The 19,948-nt window shown below is 50.6% G+C and overlaps 5 protein-coding genes across 5 annotated transcripts; all 5 read left to right on the top strand.

The window, feature by feature from the left end:
* Positions 1-909: 909 nt before the first annotated feature.
* Positions 910-2,463, top strand: B0T23DRAFT_408711 (uncharacterized protein; the record flags this gene model as incomplete). Its single annotated transcript, XM_062839325.1, has 3 exons — positions 910-952; positions 1,323-1,448; positions 1,511-2,463. 3 exons carry the CDS (start codon positions 910-912, stop codon positions 2,461-2,463), a joined length of 1,122 nt encoding a protein of 373 aa, XP_062687974.1.
* A 2,035-nt stretch (positions 2,464-4,498) lies between these two features.
* Positions 4,499-8,193, top strand: B0T23DRAFT_408710 (uncharacterized protein; the record flags this gene model as incomplete). The annotated part of the gene is made up of 3 exons (XM_062839324.1): positions 4,499-5,822; positions 5,886-5,995; positions 7,633-8,193. 3 exons carry the CDS (start codon positions 4,499-4,501, stop codon positions 8,191-8,193), a joined length of 1,995 nt encoding a protein of 664 aa, XP_062687973.1.
* A 3,836-nt stretch (positions 8,194-12,029) lies between these two features.
* B0T23DRAFT_433247 (uncharacterized protein) lies at positions 12,030-13,289 on the top strand (the record flags this gene model as incomplete). Its single annotated transcript, XM_062840427.1, has 1 exon — positions 12,030-13,289. One exon carries the CDS (start codon positions 12,030-12,032, stop codon positions 13,287-13,289), a length of 1,260 nt encoding a protein of 419 aa, XP_062687972.1.
* Positions 13,290-15,533: 2,244 nt separating this feature from the next.
* Positions 15,534-16,898, top strand: B0T23DRAFT_400205 (uncharacterized protein; the record flags this gene model as incomplete). Its single annotated transcript, XM_062838473.1, has 1 exon — positions 15,534-16,898. One exon carries the CDS (start codon positions 15,534-15,536, stop codon positions 16,896-16,898), a length of 1,365 nt encoding a protein of 454 aa, XP_062687971.1.
* An 872-nt stretch (positions 16,899-17,770) lies between these two features.
* On the top strand, positions 17,771-19,453 carry B0T23DRAFT_327677 (uncharacterized protein; the record flags this gene model as incomplete). The annotated part of the gene is made up of 1 exon (XM_062835636.1): positions 17,771-19,453. The coding sequence occupies one exon, from the start codon at positions 17,771-17,773 to the stop codon at positions 19,451-19,453; it is 1,683 nt and encodes a 560-aa protein (XP_062687970.1).
* Positions 19,454-19,948: the final 495 nt, after the last annotated feature.

Below are 19,948 nucleotides of genomic sequence, written 5' to 3'. Positions count from 1 at the left end.
CGGTTCGGCGGTTGGGTGCGTGTCCACTATAGAGACGGCATTGAACGGCGTCGTCTCTGGCAAGTGTCGTCGACGCGCGTATGAGATGTTGGGTGGTGGTGATGGGAGCAACAAATCGACTCGATGGGTGTCGAATACTCCGTCGGATCGATGTTGGTTGCTCTGGTCGACGTTGGCGTTGCTCGCCGAACTGGACACTTCTTCTCGTTCGCCGGGCCTGGGACACTTTTTCCCACCAAAACGGTTGGCCAAGGTCCAGACAGGACTAGCGCTTTCTGTTGCCCGCGGCGGCTTCAGCACCTCACAACCTAAAGGCGCTCTGTGCGCGTCTGCTAGGTGCCCCTGGCGACGTAACCAACGCCACTGCACTCTTTCAGTGCACTTTTTGCCCTGAGACTGCCAGACCTCCTATCATCCAGTGGACCGCCACTCTGGATCACCCAGCCGTGTTCGCCGTCGGGTGCCATCCGCTTCCCTGCTTGGAGCTTGAGCCACAAATCCCGCCATGAGGACCGTGCACCATATCCCGGCAGGCAGACGGTCGGCGCCCGGCATCTTGAACAGCCAGAGTTCAAAGACATGTCTTTTCATGTCCGTGCGTTTCATTTTCCAACACATCGCAGCCATCGTGAGTTCCAAACTTGCCTACCCTGCGGTTGGCGCTGAGTACCCTGTAGTTTAGGTGTCTCATTAAACCAACTGTCCCCGGTTCACACTTATTTCTCCTCATCTCATTTTTGTTAGTCATCTGCACAACAGACAAGTTTTGTTGGAAGATGCCAAGCAATCAGCCTGATTTCTGACTCCTAGCATGACTGGTTCTCTGAACTTTCATGCTTCTCTTGTTATTGCTCTCTATCTTGGACAGTGAGTCAAGAAACGCAACCACTTTCTCAAGGCAGAGTACAAATGGCCTTTGGGCTGATCACCCATGGCCCGTATCACTTTGAGGGTGAGCAGACTAAAGGCAACATGAGAGTTAGGATTAGCCATCATGCTCTTCATTGCTTCTTTACATCTTTCCCAACACCATTTTGTATATGTTCGTGAGCAAGGAGCCATGGCAGGTAGAAAAGGGCAGGATGGCTTAACGTCAGTGAACGGGAATAGTTTGCACCGACGAAGAAGGTACAAAGAGTAACATGTGCTTGGATTCCCGATCACGACTTCTTGGGTGTTCCACTGGCACCTGCCGACTCACATGGTCTGGAGTAGTTCAAATGTTGATTTTCTGCTGAAAAACCTCCTCTTCTCCAAGCCAGGGACAGACTTCTTTTCATTACCCTGACTGACTCGGTCGCTCTTCAAAGCTTCCACCGAAGAGACCGATATCCCCACAATTAGCGTTAATCAGTATCTCTATCAGCACAATTACAAATTATTTCTTGCCATGAAAAAGCAGCTTTACTTCCCTCCCCTCCCACCTAGCGAAGGCAAGGAAAGCCAGAGTAGGCCGGTCAGCCTTTCACAAAACGCCATCGCACATACCAGCTAACAACCGCTAATCAAGAGCCAAATGTGCCCGAAAGTCCCAGTCCTAGTACTCCCAGATGCCCAGTACGCAGACCACCTATAGTCTGGCACCACGACCAACTTGCCGAAATCGCCCACGATCTCAGAGACACAATCCTGATCGCCCTCGACTTTGAAATGATCGATCACCCAAGACACCAAAAAGTCCTATCAGAATCCCAAAGGATGTCCGAGCTCGGCATCGCCGTCTACGACCCCCGCGATGTCGCCGCCTCCGCTACGCACACCATCGAGGAAAGACTCCAGAAGATTCACGTCCGTCATTACATCACCTCCCGCTGGCGCAAAGTCACCCCCTTGACATGCGACGCCTTCATGCACACGACTTGGCCCGGCAAAGGCGGAAAGATAGTCGAGCACGTCGCCCACCCTTACGACGGCGTCTTCGCCCGCTCCCGCATCCGACCCGCTCACGCCATCCGCGACAAGCTGCAGGATATCCTCAACCGTCTCCCCACGCGCTGTCTGACCGCCGACGAGGTCGCGCAAGGCCAGCGCAGGCCCGTTATTCTCCTCTTCTGGGACGCCAGGTTGGAGATCAAAATCATGACGCAGTGGGGGATCCAGCTTCCTGCGTACCCCGACCCGAAAAAGATGACCATTGAGTTGTGGGATCTGCAAAAGTGGCATAACCTCCAGCAAGCCAGGCGGAACGCGGAGACGAGCGATTCGGCGTACAATCTGTTGGAGCCCCTTGGGGTCCTGGCGTGTGGGCACAATGCGGGGAACGATGTGTTTGCGATACTGGCGGCGTTTTTGTACCTGCTTTATAGCGAGGAGGCGGTTTGGAGTCGGTATATGAAGGACTTTACGTGGTTTCCAGAGGAGTATATGGTCAAGCTGGATTGGGTTGATCCGGAGGTTGCCGAGTTCAATGAGAGGCTGGATCCGAACTGGGATGTTGGGTCGTGTCTGGGATGTTTCTTCTGAATCTTGTGTCTTTGCCGGGTTGGAAGGCGTTCAATTGAGGTTGGCAGTGTTGGGTAAATATCGGCATGTGAGCGACGGAGGATGGGTGTTGGGCTACTTCAGGCGCGCGAACCCATGTAATGTTGTTCAGTTTGGACATCTCCAGAACAGCGAGCGCCTAGCCATCTTCCAGCTTTGTTCATGATAATCAGCGAAGATTACCTCGATTATGAGTTTCGCTGTACCTACCGGCCCAATCTCTATCTTATCTGCTTCCCGCCCGGGCACGTCACAGTTCACTTTGTCGGTTCGTCGGTTCGTGGATGTTTTTCGGGGAAGTTTGGGATCCCTGGTACCGCGAGGAGAGACCAATCGTCACTCAACGGTGTGCGCGGGGCCTTAAAGCTTGTCATGTCTTTGGGCTTATGTGCCTCTGTAGGTAGTATTGCGCAGATCTGAGATGGGACAATAGATGGGATTGCCTTTGGGGCATAGTCGCTCTCGGCTTGGGGAACATTTAGGTAACACCGATGGGGCTTGAATGATGCCGCGGGTCAGTCGACGAAGAAATCGCCCAGGGCTGTCGAGGTTTCGACGAGTAGCTGGGTCGGGAAGCGCAAATCGGCGGATATCGGTCATGGAACGTGGTCGGTTTCGTGGAAGTGAACTGGAACTTTGCGGTTAGGAGGAGCGAACGCAACCATTGTTGACGAGGCAAGCTAGTCTGACTTCTAGGATAGGGGGAGCGGGATGTTTGTGAAGGCGAGAAAGAGTCAACGGGAACGGGAAGATTGATGTTGGTGGAATACTTGTCGTTGTTGTTGAGCTCTCGCACAGATGGACTGCGCGCAGTGGAAGACAGTGCAGGGCAGGCTCCCGATCGAGGCCGTTCGAACGGTCTGTTGGAGGGGCATGTACAAGTTCCAATGGCTGCCCCTCCGTCGGTTCTTTGCTGGAATCTGTCTTGCCGCTTCAATCATGAGGTTTTTCCCTTGATGTTATCCAAGAACTACATGCTAACGAAGGGCTTAGGGTCGCTCCAAGATTGGATCCGGAACACAATGGCCTTGTTTACTCGATTCCCTTTCCGGAGGCAATTGCGGATCCTCCCCTTTCCTATGCAGATTCTGTGCGAGACTCGGAGCAGTATATATATTTCACGGCATGTTCCTGACGCTGTAGTTCAGCGCTTGCTGACATCGAATTCGTTCTTATTCCAATTTCTGTTGGTTCAAACTAGCCATTTTCACATTCACAATGGTGTCGTTAACGCCAGCAAACGAGAGAATGGGTCAAGTGCTCGAGAATAAGTCCAGCGCCGGGCCTGATGCATTTCTTGCTTTCTCACCCCATCGTTTACCCCCGGGTTGAAAGCAACAGCATATACTGGCCAAGTGGACGAGGAGAGGCATTGCCTTATTACGAACAGAAATGGCCTGGGCCTGTTCCTTGAGATTTCAAACCTTTATGGAGATGAAGACCGAGTGGTTGAACCTTGAAGAGAATTGAAGTGATGGTGAATGGACGAGGGCAGGTTTACCGGTGCGTGCTCGAAAACCTTCCCCACCGCTGCTGCCCGGAGGAGTCGAGTATCTTTGAGGCTTCGATACATCTCCAAGACTATTCCACTTAACAGCCTGAACCTTGTGTTTACGAGATTGCTCAATGGTGGCAGCTACAGGTCTCGGTAACGAACCGTTTGTTGCGGCGAGGGACCTGAAGTTATCCGTTCCTGTTTGAAACTTGTAGATCTCGCCGTTTTCTCTCATTTGTTCAGTGGTCCGGTGTGAACTCAGGTTCCAGCCGGTGTTCCCGTACTACGAGTAAATGATGGTATGAAGGTGTCCAAGGTTGCTAAAACCTTTGCCCTGGACTGTCAAGAGCCTTGGTGAATGGCTGTATATACTTTTCTTTTCCTTGTTTCCTTGATATAAATTCCTACATTGGGATCCGTCATTTTGCCTCCCTTGCCTGGATATCACACATCATCAAATTCCCACTCACCTACACATCCAACCCAACATCTCGCAATCACCACTCAGCAGAGATAGTGACAATGAAGTCTACTTGCCCACCACCCCCGGCTGTCCACAGCTTCGCAGAATTGGTCGACTTCAGAAAGACCTATATCGACACTATTTTCGTATCCATTGATATTGAGAATATCGACCACCAACCCAATGACCGTCCGATGGAAAAACTGTCGGAGATGGGCGTGGCAGCCTTCGACCCAAGAAATAGGACATCGAATTCCGAGGTCGGGCAAATACAAGCCATCCAAGTACAGCATACCATCATCGACGAGTGGGCTTGGGTGACCGCAAAGACATGCCCAAACCGTCGGAAGGCTTGGCATCGCGGGGCACACAAACCATCACCATACACGGCAACATTCTGTCTAAGCGACGTCCAGTCGAGCCAGAAGGTTATGAGCCAACTCAGTGATTACTTTGGGATTCTACAAAGTCAGAATCTTACTGAGGAAGAAGCGGCCGACGGCGTCCGCCGCAAGGTGGTCATCCTGTCCTGGGACTCGAATGCTGAGTCCCAACTGTTCAACAGTTATACATACAATTTCACCGGAAGCAACAACATTGAGCACTGGGATTTCCAGTTGTGGCTCCCCGTCTTGAACCGGTTCGGTCATGGCAACAAGACTGGAGCCGAAAAATTCTATCAGACAACTGGCATCCTCGGTTCGGAAGACCATTCAATTACGCTACACAATGCTTCCAACGACGCATGGGCGCAGGTGGCTACGCTCATTCGCTTCTTCCACATGTCGAAGGAGGACTTTTCCCACTGGGTCCAGGCTGAAGAGGATCTCAAACCCTTGGATTTGAGCTGGGTTGATCTCCAGATTCTCCACCACAACACCGCCTTGGAACATGAGTACAAGCGGTTCCCCAACAAGAACGGTCTTTCTGGTCCTTCGTTAGCAATGCGCCCTGCTTTGCTCGGTCAAGCCGCAAACAGGAACGGGCATCACCATCGCAAGCCCAGTCCACCCCCCGCCATGAACGACACTTCCGTCTTTCCCGGGCTACCTCCTCGGATCCAAGAGATCAAGGCACCTCCAAAAACCGTGTGGGGCGCCAAATCAAATGCGCAAAATCTGTTCAAATCTGAGGAAAGTTATACAACCGGAAAGGGCAGCGGTCTCCAAGTCCCGAGGAGTCCGGAAGCCAAGCCACCACCCAAATCCTGCTGGTCTGTCCCACTCTGCTTTCGTCCATCTTCCTCATCACCCTCTTCTTCTTCTGCTACCACATCTCCTACCCAGTCAACACCAGCCTCCACGCCTCCTTCTTTGACCTCAGCTTCGACTTCCCATACCCCCTCACGACCTACCCACACCACCGATAGCAACGCACCTGCAAGTAGCAGCACTGCGACCATTGATAAAATCGGCTCAGACGACCTATAATCCCATCAAAAATTAGCAAGTGCTCGAAATTGCAGCGATGGAGTCGCCGGTCCAGCGATGGAGAATGGCCAGTGCCTATCAAAGAATGCGCCAAAGAGGAAGAAGCGAGGAAGGAAGAAACAGGTGGTCTGGGAGTTGTAAGCCAGAGATTTTAGCGGATGAGTTGCTTAGGTAACGGTTTTGCTTTGCTTCCTTTCTTAACTAGGCCGAACGAAGAATTTGAAAATTTGAAGTTACCTATACGGATTGAACGATACCGGTAGTCGGTATTACTCGATTGTGGGAGATGTGACTTTTGCTACTTTACAAGCGTAGACTTGCAGCTATACGAGAGTGATTTTGCAGCTTTGTTTTCTGTCTGGTTGTGCACGAGTTTAACATCATAACGGGAGCCAAAGGGTTCAACGAGACAACGAGCGTTGGTGTGGTAGATGTAGACAAACTTTTTTCCATTATAACAGGGGGTACACAAAGTTTCGGCTTTCATAGACTCGCAGGAACCCCCCTCGTATCTTTGACCTTCCCTCCACTATTCAGGTCTCATCAGATCATGCGTATGTCCGTGACTTCGACATGTCATATCCCGTTATTTCCTTCAAAATGGATGTCAACCCTTCACCACCCGCGCCTCAAATCTTCTATCAACAGAAAAACCTGTTGCATATCTGTCTCCTTCAACAGGATCACCGGGTTCTCAAGGTTTGTTGTTGAAGCCCTCCCTTCACTGCGCGACTTGACCACCATTCACGTGCAGTGCATGCGGCCTACATATCATCAACACATTCGAACCTCTGACCCTGCATGATTACCTATATATAGGGTCTCTCCTCCCCAGTTTTCTTCTTCTATTCCTCTTTCCTCCTTATGCCCCACACCTCACAAAGCTTCACCGACCTGCCTCGATATTCAAAAACTTATATACATTTGTTCTCGTACACAAGCTCTCCCCAGGCACATACCCAAATTTCAGGTAAACCATCCTTTCATGGATGAACCACAAACGATTACTTTCCGTTAGCTGACACAAATCTTCAACAACAGACTTCATCGGCATCACGCGGTCGAGTTACCCTGCTTTACCCACCTACCTAGATACCTTCAGGTACACATTCAAAGAAATGTGTTTCAATTGTGCCAACCAACCCACGGTTGTTATGCCACGAGCACCCCCGGAGGTTCGGAGTTACGGCGCCCTAGCTGTATTCCAGTCTTGGTACGCCGACAGCGTGGTCGTAGCCATCGACCACCGCATTGGAAAGTACGCTAAGGGACTAGAAAATTGGGAAAAAATCTCAGAGCTTGGTGTCTCCTATATCGACCTTCGGGAAATTCGTCTCGGCTCCAATTCTACGAATTCAACCGACAGATTGTCCACTATCTCGAAATCTATCGTCAGTCAACACAAGATCATCAACCGCTGGTGGAACTTTACCGAGGAAACGTGCGACGCATCGCACCACAAAAGCCATGGAATACCGCATACAGCCATGCCATATCACTGCATGGTTGCGGAGTCCCAGTTTCGGACCTATGACCAGGCACTTTCTGACCTCGATCACCTTCTTCGCGATCTATCCATAAAAGACCTCACCGCAGAGGAAAGAGAGGCATGCATGCTCCGTACGGTGATCGTGTTGTACTGGGACGCGCGAATGGAAGCCAACTGGTTCCACGACATGGAGTTCAATGTCGGCTACTACGGGGCCATCGAATGGGACTTCCAAAAGTTCAAGCCTTTCCGGTCGAGGTTTGAAAAGACCAAGACCGGTGCAGGAAAGGCTTTCGACAGTCTCGGGGCCCTCGGAGCGGGAGCCAGGGGTATGGCAGTCTTACATAACGCTGCCAACGACACATTCACCCAAGTCGTGGCCTTCCTGCGATTTATGGTAATGACCAAGGCTGAGTGGAAGAATTGGCGGGGTCGCTCGGACTTTTACCCTGGCGACCTGGATCCAGTTGACTTGTCCTGGATCAGCGATGAAGTGTGGAAGGCGAACCAGGAGCTTCGCCCGATACTTCAACCGGGGAGAAGAGCTGTGGAAGTTGAGGATCCCGAGGATCAAGAGCCTGAACCCGCCATTGTGCACTACAGCGCAATGGCAGAGATTGAGGCTGGTTTTACTTTCACCAGTGTCACCACTGTCGGTAGCGCTATGGAGTCGAGAAGCTGGGCGGATGTTTTGCGAAAGCCGGCAGAGAAGGTCACTAATCCCGCTTCGCCATGGTCACCGATCACAAGCTGGTCCTCGACGACCTGGACCTCGACGACCTGGACTTCATCCTCCTGGGAATCATGGGAATGGATGTCAACCACGGGGTGGTAGTCTACTTGGGACTTGCTGATATCCGTTGAGCACTGCCATGCTGGACTGTCGACCAAGTTGAGCAGGTATACGTCCAGGAGTCCCGCCGCATTACCTACATCTAGGGGTAACCTATCTACCATGGAGGTAGAGGAAGGGATTGACTGGATTGTCGTCGCCTACCCTAAGCCCCGTAACGAAGAAAGACACCTATCCGATAAAGTACCATATCTTCCCCCGTAGACAACATAAATGGAATACCCGACGACGGAACATATCAGCGTGACAACATACCCATCAGATCTGGCAAGTCCAGAAAGTAACTTGTCGAGACTTCTCGGAATTCCAAGGTCGCGCCCGCCGCTGTCCCACTATCGGCAAACAGGAAGCCTGCCACTACGGAAAGGACGATCAGTGAGAATTTGAAACCAAAGCCCGCCCCTGAGTAAATATCCGCCGTCACGCGCTGTGCCAAGGTCCGCTCTACCCCTGGTAAGGAAGTTGCCCGCCGACCTGACTGACTCATGAGGACGCAAAAGGTTTTGCGGTTTGCATCAATCACCAAGGCAAAGATTCGTCACGCAGCATGGAATCAGAGGCAGCGAGCAATAAAGTCTCAAACCGCAAATGGGCGAGTCTGCAGGACGCATCATTCGAGTTACCTAGAGGTATTCAAAGGGAAGCAAGCATCGGCAAGATCTCTCGCACAAGCAAGGCTGGAGTTTGGGGCAGTGCCGCGGGAATCAGAGCCAAGCCAAGATGAAGAGCGCAGTTAGGTTCCTCTACCTGAGTGAAAGGGCGCTTGGATGTAGCCACTGTTACTATCTGCCGCTACGCCGTGTGCATAGGAGGAGGAATGAGCGGAAGGAGGCACGGTTCACGGGAGGCAAGGGCGACGGGTGGAAGTGACAGCATGGAAGGAAGGTGGTATGACGGCTGATGATTAACATGGAATATGGGGACAAAGTGGGAAAGGGTGATTATCTAGAAGAAACATGAAGAGGAATTGAAGTTATCAAGGTAGAGGAGCGAGATCATTGCGTTCACCATACAACATCGCAATCATTTCAACTGTTTCCCAACGTGCCTCTACTATCAATTTGCGCTTAGGCATTTGCATAAAGTCTGGTACAAAGCCTGTGGTCAAACCGTTAACCAAGAACACTGCTGGCCTAGGTTATTTCCTTGACGGCTTGCCCCTGTTGGGTTGGAGCTTGCTCGGCAAATGTCTGCTATTTGACTACATCAAGCATTCCGTGTCATGAGAAGCTGCAATCAGAGGAGGATTCAAGTCAGAAATCGCGACCCTCATGAGGTATAAAGCTGGGCTTTATCCCGCCAGTGCAACGACCTGCCTGTTGAGGATGGATATCATGGACACTTTGCCTTTGCGCAGTGCACACTTCATGGAACTTATGTCCTGCTACCTTGAGGCACCTGAGATTTTTGAGGATCTTTTTGGACTGCACCTTTATTACTCTCCCACTTGGGTTGGTATATACTCGTAGGTACGTCGTGATTCTTCTCGGCGCTTCTTCTGCTTGTTTTTCCCTCCCTTATATGTGAACCCAGCGGCTAACAGGGAGAAAGTCCGAGCTCCTTCGGTATCATTATCATTAACATCATCCCCTTCATTGCCACGCTGGGCTGCTCCTCCAACATCAGCACCGTCAGCGGCATCAAATTCTGCTCAGACTCTCGCTTGCCCGCCTATCTCGTCTTGGAGCTGGGACCCATGTGACCGTTGGCGGGATTTTATCCTGGCTGGGGCTTTCACTTCTCATAGGGGCGCTTCTCTTCTGTTTTCTTTTCTTTTCGTTCGTCAAATTTCTTGATTCTTCTTTCCCCCTTTTTTTTTCTTCTTTAATTTTTTTTTTCTTGGAAATGGAAATGATTTTCCTCCTTTTCTCCAGCACTCTTGTCGTCGTGTCGTTCAGGTTCTTTGACAGTGCTGCTGGACACGGGCCACCTTCCCGATTCGGATGGCTGGGAGGGCAGACACAACCTTTGATTGGTCTAAACTTTTTTGCCCTGCAGATGTTCACTGAACTTTGGGATTTTATAGCGGTCGTTATAGCGCATCGACTCAACCACCACGGCCTTCAGTCCCATCTTCTCCTTTCAGAACCTTAACCTGACGACCTATGATAGAGTACGAACCGCACACAGAAATCATTGGCTTCGGAAGCAATGAACACCTCCAGGGAGTTATAGCGGGATTGTATAATTCCTTCGATAGCCCAGGGAATACATCTGGATCTGAACATGGCACATTAGAAGGTTGCTTGCAAGATTCAGCAAATCTTGGACGCCAAAACTTCCAGAGGACACCTTTTTTTTGCAGGTAATTACCATCTTCCTTCGTATATACATATAGGTATTTATGAACATCTTTTTTCAATGAGGGCCACCAGAGCATTCCAAACACCCCCAGTACCAACGACAAATCATCATTCAACATGCCTTAATATCATGCTGCCGGCCCTCGCTGGGCAACCTCGCCCAAGCCAGTTTCTTCATACCAGGCTCTCCAGGCCCTCCGCACCGAACACTAGGATGCAATAATTGTGTCTCTTGACTTTGAGACCGTAGACCACTTTAAGCACGACGAGGTCTCAAAGTACTGCCAAGCGTCCGTGCTGGGAGTCTCGGTCTTTGACCCTCGACTGGCGCCGTACAACAAACACACAGTTGATCAGCTTGCACACCACATCGAAGCGACGCACTTTATTGACTACGCGTGGTCGCTGATTCACGAAGAAACTGGCAGGTGCGACCCACCGGGTCGATCCGGCGATTTATAGGGAGAATTGCGCTAAGAGGCTAGAGGTGGATGAAGAGCAGCCGCCGCCGTCACCTTTTAAAGGCAGCTCATCAGAACATCTACCTACCTGAATATTGACTGCGATTCTTGCGAAGACACTTCTCCGTTTCAGACGGAACAGTGGGAGGGCTGCATGATGAAGAGCTCCCATAGCATCAAAGGGCATTTTACCATTTCACAATTCAATTCTAGACGTACATTGCCCCCATCTATTTCACCTCAATTTTCCATGACCTGGTTTTGTTTGTCGTGTTTTCCAGTATCGGCGTATAAACCTTTTGGACATTGATGTCTCACATGGCCATCGCCAGATCCCTCGATTGAAGTCCCCAATATCCAGTCAAAGAACATCATTCTCCCGAGTGTCCACCTTTGAACCTTTGTGCATGCTCAAACCTTATGGGCGAGTCCAAGGGTGGGGAGTCCCCAGAGAGAAGGGTTTGCCTTCCCTTCAGTAAAGGTCCGCCAACAGAAGCTGGACGAGAACCTGAACCTTGACCATGGAAGTAAAGCCATTCACCGGCCGTGCTGTGAAGTGGAAGCTATCACAGGACCTGGGTCTCGAACCCACTTTGGGTTGTTCTCTCAATAAGAACCGTGAACAGCGGAATAGTTGCAGGTTCGATCAACCTGTTCATAGCCCTTCACCACCAAACTCCCCTTCACTTCTCCTCGTGATGACCTGAGTTTTATCTCTTCCCAGCCCTATTTAGTCCCCCACTTCTTCCTCCGACTCACACTTCTTTTTCTTCCTTCTGCAGGTCAATTCCTCCTAAATTTCGAACGTCCTGACATGAACCCCAAAACGTCAAGACAGGAAACAGAACAGTCAAGACTGGAAATCGAACAATCAAGACAGAAAGTCGAACGATCAAGAGAGTGATATATCATTTCGACACTCGTCGACACACCAATATCCCAGCGAGCCATTGCCACGTCGAGGTAAGCATAGCCTCGCAGGTAGCAGTAGAATTCAGGGCGATACTAATACACAAGACAGAGATACCTCAAAGTATTCTCAGTATCCGTCATCATGACCTACAAGGCGACTGCGCCTCCTGTGGTCTGGGACCATGATAGCCTGCTTTCGACCAGGAAACAATTGGAGGACTCCATCCTGGTCACCATTGACCTCGAAGGTGTTGATCACCTCATGAAGAAGGCCGGCCAACCTGCTCCGACAAGCTACGACAAGTTGTCAGAAGTAGGCATTGCAACCTACGACCCTCGTGAGAAGGTTTCGACGTCGACCTCCGATGACATGGAGGCCCTTGGCTCGTGCATTCACGCCCATCACACAATTGTTCATCGGTTTCATCGGGTCACCGAAGAGACCTGCCCGGCATATTATCACAAGAAGTTTGCCAATGACCCGAAGAAGCAACATCATGCGCGCCCCTACCATTGCGCCTTCGCGAAATCGATCATCAAGCCCACCCAACAGGCACTGGAGGATGTGAAGAACTTCATCAAGGTACTCTCCAGCCAGAATCTCACCAAGTCCGAGAACCAAAGCGGCAAAGACCGGCGCATCTGCATTTTTTACTGGGCCGCCAACATGGAAGAGTCAGTCTTTGCGCAGGCCGGGATCGACCTTACTACTGCTGGCACCCATGTCACGATCTATGACATGCAGCTCTGGTCCATCTTTCAGATTCGCTTCCAGAAGGGTCAAACTGGCGGAGAAGAAGCATTCAAGTCGCTCGACGCTCTCGGAAATGGTCTCAACCTACACAACGCTACAAACGACTGCGTAGCGCAGTTGTTGTCCCTCTTGAAGGTGTTTTCCATGAGAAAGACCGAATGGAACTCCTGGTTCTATCAACAGATCGAGCTCACTCCCATGGCCATGTCATGGGTGAGTCCTCATATTTATCAAGACAACTTTAATTCCAGGCCCAGGGCTCTCTACGAGAGCGCACACACCAGACACGGTCAGGGACGACTCCCTGCTTACAATCACTATGTCAACAAGCAGCCCAAACGTGTGACAAAGCCTACTCCCCACTATACCTCTAACGACTTCACCTCACAAGCACCTTCCGCGCCGGGTGTTGGAGGTATGGTGCCTGGAGGTACCTCTAGCAATCATTCAGCAGAGGAGAAGACGGCAAAGAGATCCAGCGGCAAGGAACATACCTCTGGTAGTGCTACTGACCAGTGGTGGGCTGCCTACGAGGCCAGAAAAGACAAAATCTCGTCCACTATGGCAACGTACAAGAAACCTATTGCTACTATGGCCCCATCGACCGAAGAAGTTGGTACCGGTTGGCCCGCTGAGATGGAGTGGTGAGGCGTTTGAGATGACAGTGTTTCGACGCCTAGAGGTACAAAAGGGCAGGGCCCCTTTAGACATGTACCTTCAGTCGGTCGACTAGAAGACACCACCTACCTCTAAATGCTTACCTCTACATTCGACAGTTTAAGGAGAGCACAGGGCGATGATGGTTTAATGGCCAAGTTGAAGGCGGAAAGGGCAGGAGGATACTTTCATTGAGAGATACATGCGCTGTCTATAGTTGTTTGGGGGTGGGTGTGCTTACCTACTCTAAACGGCAGGAAGTATCGCAGGAAGGAAAGAATGGTTACCCAGGTATAAACGATGTGTGCCCCAGAAGAGGGAAACTCGAACCAGGCTCTGAATTGGAAGCTTGGCCCAGAGGTATTAGGAAGCTATCCACCTGCATGCATAGAGGTACCTGCCTTAAAAACTTACTCGGTGGAGGTAGAAAAGAGACAGGCAGTCCAAAATCCTTGAGTGTCCTACCTCTAGCATAGAGAAACCAAACGTTTGCTTATTATCTAAACGCAAAGTAGACCGTGTCTCCCGTCTTTATACCTTCCATTGCTTGTCCGATCTTCGCATTATCTATCCATCAGCAGGTCAAAACACTCTCTGTATTCGTACTTCTACCGGCCTTCAACGTGCCCGCTGCTGGACCCAGTCCTTACGAGACATCACCATTTTATCCTACCAACCCAAGGTCAACCCAGCTGCCAAACAGGCCCAAAGCCGACAATACAGGTATATGAGACGAAGACAACTACACCTAATACAAGCTTGCCGTTTTCCACAAAGCTTCTTCAAGTACCAGGTCTCACAAACCCAAGACTATGCCCTCGTGAAGGATCATGAGAACACCTCTACTGGGCTGCACACATGGAAGAGACAGTTTTTCATCTCGGCGGTCTGGATCTGACCGCTACTGGCTCAGATGTGACAATCTGGGATCTCCAATTGTGGTCGGTCTTTCAGATCCGGTTTCACAAAGCGCAGAGCAAGGGGGAAGAGGTTTTTTCGTCGCTCAGTACCCTGGGCGAGGGCTTCAACCTACATAATGCCACCAACGACTGTGTGGCACAGTTGCTTACCCTCTTGAGGGTTTTGACCATGAAGGAGGCAGAGTGGATTTCTTGGTTCGTGAAATACATTGACTCCTCTCCTTTGGCCTTCGACTGGCTAAATGCGTCAATTTTTGACCACAACTTCAACATGAGGCCCAGGAGCCTCCACGAGAGGTCGACTCGGCCGAACCAGGGCAGCCGCTTCCACCAGTCCAAGGGCCGATCGGCTCCTGGACTTTAGGTAAGCATGAGACGAAGACAACATGCAAAACATTTTGGCATCGAGACCGGAAGAAGACCGGAAATTTTCACAAGACGCAACCGTATCAGTGCCGCTTCATTATCACGAGGTGAACGATTTTGGTTCATGGTCAGTCGCTTGAAGGGTTGAAGGCCATTAGGCGGATTCAGCGACGACGAGGGGTTGGCGCCTCGTAAGAGTAAGACCACACCTCCACCTCCTTCGATCTACTGTTTCAAGGATTTGGAGGCTTTCAAGGCATCATAATGGCACGTAGATAATCATCTGTGCCGTCGACTTGGAGACTGTCGACAACTACGTCGGAACCGACGTAGACAAGATGTCCGAAATTGGAGTCGCGATTTACGACCCATAGATTACCTCTAGTCCCTGCGCAACATCTGAAACCACTTCTACCACCTCCCAGTCCAACACGCACCTCGAGGACTTGGGAAGACTTATGATCGCACCATGTTTTGGTTGATGAGTGGAAACACGAGACCGAGGCAACCTGTCGAGCCTATTGGCACAAAGGACGCAAAAACAACCTGGAATAAACCTGGAAGGTTTGATGAACTACGTACCTGTAATGGATGTGGGTGGAGTTAAAACTTCAGGTTCCTGAAAACATGAAGGGTCAAGTTACCATTTACCACATTGGCCATGAGGCTGTCACGAACCTTGCCGGCACGCTTTTCAGTGCAGGTTGCTGTGAGTGCCTCCACCTCAAACCTTTACGATCACAGTCATTCACTCCGCTGTCTGTCTCGTCAACTATTTCTTTCCTTTCCGGACACCTCTACTCCTATAAAGCCTGCAGGTCCTTTACCCCTTCGCTCAACTTCCTTTTCCTTTTCTTCATCGCGCACAAGTCACCCGCCTCAGACCTAGCCCACTACAAGCCGACAAAAGTCAAACTACCTCTATCTCTGCCTACGTACCTACCTAATCATGTACTCCTCGGACTCCGACTTCCTAGACAGCGACATCGATATTGTGGCGCCGCGCAATAGCAAGACCACACCGGCGCCCCCTCTAGTTTACTCTTTCGACGACTTGCAGTCCTTCAAGGAGTCTTTGAAGCAGGCCATTTTCTGCGCCACAGACTTCGAAACTGTGGACAACCACATCGGGACCGAGCTGGAGAAGATGTCGGAAATCGGGCTGGCCATCTACGACCCCCGAGGTCATCCTTCCCCCTCTGGAACAACCACCAATACTTCAACTTCGAACACCATTCTTGAGGAGTTAGCAAAATCAACAACCGCTATCCACCTTCTTGTAGAAGAGTGGAAGCATGAAACTGAAACAACCTGCAAGGCCTTCTGGCACAGAAACCGAAAAACGAAGGCCGGAACCCCCCACACCGCTAGACCGTATCATTGTCAGTTTACCAGGTCGACGATCCTCGGCCGTGAACAATCACTCAAAAAGTTGAAGGCCGTACTCCAAAGCCTCACAAGCCAGAACCTGACTGCCCAGGAAAGGGCAAACGGAGACCAAAGACAAGTCAGAATTCTCTTTTGGGATTCGGGACTTGAGGACAGAATCTTTCGACAGGCTGGCATCCACCTCCACGGACTCGGCAGTGATATCCAAGCTTGGGACCTCCAGGCGTGGTCGCCTTTCCGCATCCGCTTGAACAACGGCAAGAACAATGGTAAAGCAAAGGGAGAGGATGCCTTTGCTAGCCTGGGGGTTCTCGGGGCGACAGACTATGAGGGAAAGCCTACAACAATCCTTCACAATGCGACAAATGACACAGTCGCACAATTGTTGGCTTTCCTGCGATTCAAGGTCTTAACGAGCGGCGAATGGGTAGCGTGGTTCGATGATAGGATTAACCTCGCTCTAATCTCGTTTGATTGGGTGGATCAAGGAATCTACGACTACAACTTTAGCTTGAGCCCGAACGCCGGACGCCAGAAGATCTGGCAGTGGGGAAAGGGAAGGCATGCGAAGCATGAGAAACGATGCCAACAGGGCAATTTTCATAACGCCAATCACAGCAATACCCGTGGTCCTAGAGGGGGAGGTAACTGTGCCGTCACAACTACCTCTACCTCTACTTGCAATCACCAGAACGCACCTGAAACAGCCAATGAAGTCGCCAGCCTCTCCCAGACGGTCAATAAAATGAATTTTCAACCTTCCACTGTGCAAAAATCAAGTGGTCCAACTGGAATTCAGACGTCTGCGGAGAAGGAAGATCAAAAAGTGACAAAGCATGGTGGCCTATCCCGTAAGCAAAGACAGCGGATGAATAAGGCTGCGAAGCGGGAGGAGGGGTTGAGGAAAATCCCTGGGCTTGCGTGATAGTTGGGGTAAGAGCTTTGGTTAAGGTGACTTCGATCATCGGGTCTTCGGTGCGAATATCTAGGGTATTATAAGGTCGTCCAGCTTAGGTATCCTCCCGGTAGAACGTACAAATTAATAGGGATTTCCGCTTAACAGTATTCACAGGTACTTCCACATTCAGTATTATCTTACCTCTACCCAACGAAGTTGTTTATACATACGCTTATAACTATAATACTTTTATGCGTTCATACATAGTATGGTCTATTTTATCTCAGATTGTATAGACTCAAGATAAGGTATCTTCTCGTACTCAGAAGTAGCCAAGCCTCCTATCTCTCATATCTACAACTCCCTCTACATCTTGTAGGTACATACTTTTGAAACTCTTTTAACATCCATTAATCCCGACATAACATAAAATTACCTAACCTCTATAGACATAGAAAAACAATAAATACACAGGGGCAGTTAAGGCTCTTAGCATAGACGGCTGATCTACCTACCTAGGTACCTATATAGAGCGTGGATAGATAGTTCCACGACACATACTACTCTGTCTCAAGTCCACACAGGAGCAGTAGACGCCTTAGAAGGTCTGGTGAAGGATGAAGGTTTGTACGGCATTGACCGAATTATTCGCACGAAACCATCACTGAACCTTAACCGAATCATCCGACGGCATTCAGGCTCGACCTGGAATAGAACCTTAAGATTTTGATGACATTCACTAGGTCTCGTGGTTGGCGATTTTCTCTCCCGTAATCCTATAAAACGACTGGACCTTCAGTTTTTCCTTCTCGACACTTTTATTTCCAAACACCCTTTACATCCAGTCTAAATTAAACTTTCAAGGCAGACAGCAACATCAACAGTCAACACTCTTCAACATGGTTTTCACTATGGATTCGAAATGGGACTCGGACTCCTGCGACCTCGATGAAGGTCTCAGTATTCCAGGTCGAATCGGCGCATCAAGCCCTCCCGCCGTTTACTCGTTCAGTGATCTTCAGGACTTCCGTGACCAGATCAAGGATGTAGTGATCATTGCGGTCGACTTCGAGTGCGTCGACCACTTGGGCAAAGAGTTCGGACAGGACTTTTACGGCAAGATGTCGGAAATCGGGATTGCCACTTATGATCCTCGACAAAGCAAGACATCAAACGGCGCAACCTCGAACCACAGTCTCGAAACCATTGCAAAGAACATCACCGCCGACCACATTGTCATTGACCAGTGGAAGGGGATCACAGAGAGGACTTGCCCTGCTTTCTTCCACGTCAAGAACACCAAGAAGCCCAACAAGGCCCCAGCGCCGCACAAAGCGCGGCCCTACCACTGTTCGTTTGCAAGGTCGACCATCAGCCTCAGCAAGGAGCAGGGGGTGGAAAGTTTGAAGGATGCCATAAGGCAGGCTACGGTCAGCAACCTCACCGGTGATGAGAAGAAAAGGGGTGTCAAGCGGCAAGTCAGGATCATTGTTTGGTGTGCGGAGATGGAAGAGAAGATCTTTAGCGCTGGACTCAACTTGGGCGACCTCGGCTCGAACCTCAAAATGTGGGACTTCCAGATATGGATGCCCTTCCGCCTTCGCTTTCCCCATTACCGGACAGCAGGCGAGACTGTTTTTGCGTCTTTGGGCGTCGTGGGAGCGCTGGATTCCGAGGGACAGTCATCGACCGTTCTCCATAACGCAACTAACGACGCGGTTGCAGAAGTTCTCGCGTTTCTTCAGTTCATAGTGATAACAGAAGCTGAGTGGGGTGCTTGGCTGGATGAGAAGGTTGATATAACGCCCATGTCCTTTAACTGGGTTGACAAAACCATTTACCAGCACAACATCGCCCAGAGCCCCACGCCCAAGCTGAAGGACAAGGGCCGCGGAAAGCCTCGGGGTGGGAAAAGCTACAACACCAGAGAGCCCAGAAAGGACACAGCCACAAAATGGGAATCACCTCCAAAGACGACCTACACGACGAAGCCAGCGCCTCTGGACGTGAACAACGCGACATCTTGCAGAAGTTTCGGACAAGGAGCATGCCCGGCCGAGCCAACGAGCAGTTGCAGTAACACCTGGGACAGAAACGATGACTGGGTCGACAACTCCAACATTGAATGGCCCGTCGACACTTGGACCGCCGACGGGACATATGGTACTAGCAATGATTGGGTAAATCGTTCTGGTAGCGGCTGGCCAGACAGTTCCAGCCCGTCGAGTAATGATTCGGGTGATCTTACAGCCAACTTCTCCGGATGGCCTACCGAAATGAATGACCGGAGTGATGCCTCGGACAAATTCATGGGATGGCCTGATGGCGTGAGCGAAGTCGATGATTTGGAGGATGGAAGTATACCAGCCGACGATTCGGGATGGCCCACAGACATGGACTATCCGGAGAATATCTCCACCGTTGGCTCAAGCGGACGGACCGAGACTGACATCAACAATGAGAATGTCCCTTCCGCCTCCATGTCTGTCGGTCGCGGTTCAGAGCACAACGAGTGGCAGACCGTCCATCATTTGCGCCGTGGAAAGAAGAAGAAATTCAACAAGGAGGCCTACCGCCGCTGAGGCTCAGTACGGCAGGTATAGACATCTCAACGTGAGGATCACGTCCCCGATCTTGTCAGCGATGGATAATAGAGGCTTACAGAGACATAGGACAATTCTGCAGGGGGATAATAGGAAATTTAGACATGAGAGAAGGGCCGGATGGATGAGAAACGAGGAATGGTACTTCAAGAACTGGACTACAGTTGATTCCAGAATACCTCTAGGTGAATACCTTCATCCCCTATCGTGTTACTGGCTTCATGTTACTTTTATACGGCGTGCTTTTTATATACCTCTAATCCTTCTCTCTCATTTGTGCGGTGCTTGCAGTCCCGGTGAAATCTCATTCAAACATGAAAAGTACCTAGGTACCTAGAGGTACTATAGGGTACGACCAACGGCGGAAGTACCCCTTCACTGAACATATCCTCAAGATATCTTCCAGGTTTGGATCCGACCTGATTTTGTGGGTTGTCTTGTGCTGCCAGCAGACGGAGGAGACTTGCGAGGCAC

The sequence above is a fragment of the Neurospora hispaniola genome (assembly GCF_033458365.1).
Source record: "Neurospora hispaniola strain FGSC 10403 chromosome Unknown B0T23scaffold_12, whole genome shotgun sequence".
NCBI classification, from domain to species: Eukaryota; Fungi; Ascomycota; class Sordariomycetes; order Sordariales; family Sordariaceae; genus Neurospora; species Neurospora hispaniola.
Note: the sequence above shows the minus strand (reverse complement) of the source record. Positions and strands in the feature narration are given on the sequence as shown.